Source organism: Pseudorasbora parva, chromosome 17 (assembly GCF_024679245.1).
Source record: "Pseudorasbora parva isolate DD20220531a chromosome 17, ASM2467924v1, whole genome shotgun sequence".
In the NCBI taxonomy this organism is placed as follows: domain Eukaryota; kingdom Metazoa; phylum Chordata; class Actinopteri; order Cypriniformes; family Gobionidae; genus Pseudorasbora; species Pseudorasbora parva.
Window position 1 is genome coordinate 33,135,774 of NC_090188.1, and position 6,069 is coordinate 33,141,842.

Sequence of the window (6,069 nt, forward strand, 5' to 3'; positions counted from 1 at the left end):
CATTTTTAAAGACCAAGGAGCTGTTGTTGCCCTGGTGTAACCTCAAAAGCAATGGTTTCCCTGAAAAGCCCCGAATGTGCTCAAGAATGAACATGTATGGTCATAGAAATTCACTAATATCATCAATATAAACCTTGACAGTGGCACACAGGAGGACATGGATTAAACTCATAATCTAAAGAAGGGCTTGAAAATAATGCAATGACTTTCTGTTCCTTTCTGTTCTCATTGGTCAGCATTGTATTCATGCCCACAAACTGTGAAATAGAGAAATGTTTTATAAAAAATAATAAATAAAAAAAACTCACAAGGCCAGTTTGACAGTGTTTATTAAACATCAAACTTGTACAGTGCACTTTTTTTCTGATAGAGAAAAAATACAATAATTTCACAGAAAAGATTAGGTCATCAAAACACGATTTTGCTCCATGTAACATTTTCTTTTCTGCTATACAAATATATCTTGCCTTTCCACAAGCACATCTTTCTGAATGATGGAGGCTAAATATAGCCTACCAAATTAGATTTTAAATGACAAAACAGTACCTATATCAGATTCAGTGACTGATTGAAAAACGGAGAGAGATTAGAGGAGAATGCCACTTTTAAATACATGAAATGTCAGTGATCAGTTAAGGTCAGTTAAGGCAGCACACACAGAGCAAATGAGAAGGTGGGCATTTGGTTTCCATACACATTTCACATTCATATATATCTCTTAAATCAAAACAAGATTCAGTTCAAACTCAGATTAATGTTTTTTTAATTCAAGTTTTAACCTGTAGTGCATCTACAGTAATCTGACCGGTGTTGTGGAGATTTGGGCTAAACACACCTCTCATAGCATAAAGTCTATGCCAATAAAAAGAGAAAATAGATATGTATTGCTGACACACAACCATAGAATAATATAGGCTAATCACACATTTAATCCCTGCAGCTCCTACCACACATGTAAAGCAAAGACACACAATCTCGATCACTGAGAAAGGACTTTCATGAACAGTGGAAATGCTCAGGCCTCCTTGTGTTTAATGATCAGAGGACCAACGTTGTCTCCCGTTTCCTGATTGTGTTTAGCATGCGCGCCATCACAGTATGGGAACTGTAAGAAAGAGACCAGAGGAAAAAATTGCATTACATATGTTTCTGAAAACCAATGAATCTCACCGCCACCACTGTTATTTTGCTTTTTTATTGTAATAAAACAAAAACATTTAGATTAGTTGGAGAATGGACACTAGACGGAAAGCATCTCACTCTGCTACATACAATACAAGACGCGTCATTTCACTCGGTGGCCATCTTTGAAACGCCTCTCGGGCAGCTGTGTCAGTCATGCAAGTATAGCTCACATCTCTTTAAAATGGGAAACATTAAATTCTCCAAAGCTGCTCACCAAATTTCATATTTGAACCAAAGAAATCTGACAACTGTCTCATAAATGGTGTTATGCTCACATAACATTTAAGGAACTGTATGTAAGAAATGTATTTCAATTAATCATAAATATGTCACTAGACATTAAGAAATCATGTTCATTTCAAATACTGATATCACTGACAACAGTAGTCATGTTGACATGTTGTGTTTTGGCCTGAAGCTCCACCCTCCACCTATCGGCCAATCACAAAGTCAGAAGTGTTTCGGTATCCGGGTTGCCAGATCTGCTCTAGTTACCACAGCTGCAGCTACAAACGTTCCTGCTGGATCCTGCAGCCTATCTGGCAACCTCGAGTCATGGGGAGGGGGAGAGGGGATAGTGATTGCAGGAGCATTTTTGGCCACAATCTTACATACACTTCCTTTAAAAAAAGCTATTTTTTCAGGCTAGACCAGCCAATTTGCATGTGCAGTCCTAAGTGCTCTCTGAACACTTGACGCTGCATCCAAAATCAAATACTTCCCTACTACAGTCTGTGAAAAATGGTACGCCAACAGAGTTGTATGTCCAAGTATATAGTATTTTGAAAAAAGGAAGGCGAAAAGTCCCAGGATGGCCTACTACTTCCAGCGAGATTATGAAATGGGCATACAATTGACACTTGAAAGTAACACTTGAAGGTGAAATGCTAACATAGAAACTAACCCACACCCTGACAGACGCGACCAATTATAAAGACCTTTCTCCACTCCATTACCGTTCGTCACACCTATTACTCCAGCCTGCAGATACCCACACTTGGAATATGTAAATTCTAAATAAAAGAGTAGCAGTTGGTGAATTCATTGTGTCACTTCAGTTCTGTTAGAAGTTTCGGTTCCTATAGAAACTTGACACTAGCGCTTTTAACTGCATGTGCATTGTGCATTGGCTGGACCAAGCTGAAATGTATGCTTTTTAACGCCATTTGAGTACAAGTAACACAATTTATGAAGTTCTTAATTTCAGATTGTAATGGTAAATATGAAACTTGTGAGAAACTTGTCAAGTGAAATTACTTGTATGAAAGGGACTGTTAAATGTAATATGAGTGTACTGTCTTTGTATATCTAATACAAGTCTCTGTCCATATATGCAGATCACTTTGATCGCAAAATTAAAAAGGAAAAATGAAAAGCAAGCGCACATTCAAAAGCAATTTCAATACCATACACAACAATCAGGCATAACATTTATTATGACATGAATAACACTGATTATGTCATCATTACCCCACCTGTTATTGGGTGGGATATTAAGCAGCAAGTGAACATTGTGTTCTCAGAGTTGATGTGTTAGAAGTGGGGAAAACTGGCAAGCTTAAGGATTCGAACGAGTTTGAGAAGGGCCAAATTGTAATGGCTAGATGACTGGGTCAGAGCATTTCCTAAACCGCAGCTCTTGTGGGGTGTCCCCGTTCTGCAGTGGTCAGTATCTATCAAAAAGGTCCAAGGAAGGAATAGTGGTGAACCGGCGACATGGGTGGCCAAGGCTCAATGATGCACGTGGGGATGCGAAGGCTAGCTGGTCTGATCAAACAGACAAGCTACTGTAGCTCAAATTGCTCAAGAAGTTAATTCTGTTTCTGATAGAAAGGTGTCAGAATACACAGTGCATCGCAGTTTATTGTGTATGGGGCTGCATAGCCGCAGACCAGTCAGGGTGCCCATGCTGACCCCTGTCCATCACCGAAAGTGCCAACGATGGGCATGTGAACATCAAAACTGGACCACGGAGCAATGGAAGAAGGTGGTCTGGTCTGATAAATCATGTTTTCTTTTACATCACGTGCCTGGGGAACACATGGCACCAGGATGCACTATAGGAAGAATTCAAGCCGGCAGAGGCAGTGTGATGCTTTGGGCAATGTTCTGGGAAACCTTGGGTGCTGCCATCCATGTTGATGTTACTTTGACACGTACCACCTACTTAAGCATTGTTGCAGAACATGCACACCCTTTCATGGAAACGGTATTCTCTGCAGCAAATCAGCATATTAGAATGATATCTTAAGGATCATGTGACACCAGAGAGTCGGGGTAATGATTCTGAAAATTCAGCTTGGCATCACAGCAATAATATATACAAATGGTTGTTTTAAATTGCAATAAAACATTAAAGAACTTTGTGATCAAATAAATGTAGTCTTGGTGAGCAAAAGAAGAAAATAAAAAATGAAAAAAATAAAAAATAATATATATATATAATTATATATATAATTATTATTTGTTTATTTTTATTTTTTAAGTACTGACCCCAAACGTTTCAATGATGATATTTATCTATTTTTATGGCAATTAAAACGTTTTCTGATAAAAAAAAAAAAATCTGCTTGCATCCAACATATGTTTTCCCTTTAGATGTTCCTTCCTGCTGCCTTTGATGGTCCTGTGGCTAGAGAATAGTTAGTCTTGTGGAATTTAAGATTTAGGTGACTGGTAAATACATAGTTTTAAAACAACAAAAGACAACGACAGCTTGTGACCCGTTGAAGGTGCAGGTCAACGTCAGTTGAAGCCGCCTCTGCATGATCGAAATAGGAATGCTAACAGACAGGTTGAAGGTAAACACATCCTTGAATAAATCACACCCAGCTGTATTATGTACATAATAAACATTTCTCCTGATTTCATGAAAATTGGTTTCAATGTGCGATATAAACTTGCTTTGGAAAATAAGCAGGCATAAACAAATCCTCACATTTCTGATCCAACTGTTTCTGTTTTTTGACTGTCAATAGTTCAAAGATAAACGTTTCTACACAATTTCTAATGGCAGTTTGTCATAGGTTTTAACATTCTCTCACCTTTTTGGATCTCCAGCACCGACAGTACACGGCTTTTTCGCCCAGGTCCTCAATGTCAAATGCATGTACCACTTTGGGGTTGTCTTTTTGCAGATCAAGGTTCACTTTAGGCTTCACACATTTGGTTTTGTCGAACAATGTTTTGTAGATGAGGATTCCCACTGCTGCAGCTCCAAATGTCACAGAAACTGCAGTGATGATCTCAGCTAGAGGAGGACAGAAGAGATCTTACCATAGAGATTCTCATGCAATATGCCTGCATAAGATTAAATAATATTTCAAGTTATATGTCCAAATGCTTAAAAATAATATAATAAAAAACATTAATAGTGTTACTTAGTAATCATATAAAATGTAGGATATCACATTTTACCACTTAAATAATTTTAGTCCAATAACAATATGAATACTGTTACTTTAAATACCTTGAATTAAAATAAGTTACTAGATTTTACGCTGTTCTGTGACTCTAATAAACATCACAATGACAAATCTACTGTTTGAAACATTAAACATTGAATCTGCATTAAATAGTCACAGCAACTAAATCAATGTTAGTTATTGAAACTTTATTGAATTTATAGAAACCTGAAACCAGAGATTGAGACCAGAGATAGCTTATTAGATTCTCAACGACACAGAGAGCAAACAAACAGAGATACAGCCAGTTACGCTCATTTAGATAACCTGTTAAAATGCTTTTGTGAATAACATCTTATACCTTTCAGTTTATTGCATTAGTTTCTTTTAAACTGCTAAATTCCGACCATAAACAGACCATACAGCGCATGAGAAAATAGCCCATTTCTACCGCACTTCTACAAAACATTTTCGTTAACGTATTGAAAAAGATCTTTACCTTTATGGAAGGAGTGTGACGCGCTCATGTTTAATTATTATCGTGTGTATTATTTGTTATTATCACTTGCTCATAATTTAAATATCTTCAAGCGTCCTCAAGGCCAAATGGAGAGTTCAAGATGATACGCTGAGCGCTGCATTTACGCAAAATGCGAGTTACTGCGCAAAAGTAGGACTTTTACTTTGACTTTAGTTTGAGCATATGTGTGGTGAAGGATGAAATAAGAGTGGTCCCTTTTGCACGTGTAAACGAGCCTTTCAAAAGAAAAGTATCTGTGACTACCAATTATCTAATATGTTAAATAATTTTCCATACATACAAATCAGTGGCGGCTACTGGTCTGTCAGAGAGGGGAAGCTCATTTTTGGCCAATTGTCTTATTTATTTAAAAGTAAATTCTGCCCTACCCTACGTTCTTTTCAAGAAAATGGTCTTTTACCCTGTGAATGAATGAACGATCTAAAAAAATATTAAACTCTGTAAAACTGAAACAAGGAATGTGGTGTATAATTGTGTGAAATGTATGATAAAAATCAAGCAATTTCGCCAAGCAAATATCAAAGAAATAGGTTGCAGAAGTTTTTATTTCGGCTGAACTTGAGAAATCCGCGATGGGACTGAGCGCGAATAGCTTCAGTGATTCCTTATAGTACAGAATCGCTGTCAGTCAAAAGGAGATGCAGACCCTCCAATCATCACGCAGAAGCTCAGCGTCCGGGCCAGCCCACTCCCCATTCACTCCCAGAGACGCTGAGCGTCCGTGGGCGGGACATAATCGCAGCGTTTATCCAATGACCGTCTAGTTTCGAAGCGCTGAAAAAAACCGTTTAAAGCAGCCCCATTGAAGTCAATGGACGCTGGGCTTCAATAGGGAAATGCACTGTGACGCTGCGGGAATGTATGAGAAGGAAATCGTGTCAGCCGACCTGCTATATGTAACTGATTCTGAACGAACTCGTCTTTGAGATGAACGTTTTC

The 6,069-nt window shown here is 38.0% G+C and overlaps 1 protein-coding gene across 1 annotated transcript; it reads right to left on the minus strand.

Annotated features, from left to right (window-relative positions):
* Nucleotides 1-312: 312 nt before the first annotated feature.
* cisd1 (CDGSH iron sulfur domain 1) lies at nt 313-5,247 on the minus strand. Its single transcript, XM_067421031.1, has 3 exons — nt 5,089-5,247; nt 4,230-4,435; nt 313-1,105 (listed from the first exon to the last, which is right to left on the minus strand). Exons 1-3 carry the CDS (start codon nt 5,114-5,116, stop codon nt 1,016-1,018), a joined length of 324 nt encoding a protein of 107 aa, XP_067277132.1. The 5' UTR covers nt 5,117-5,247; the 3' UTR covers nt 313-1,015.
* Between the last annotated feature and the right edge of the window lie 822 nt (nt 5,248-6,069).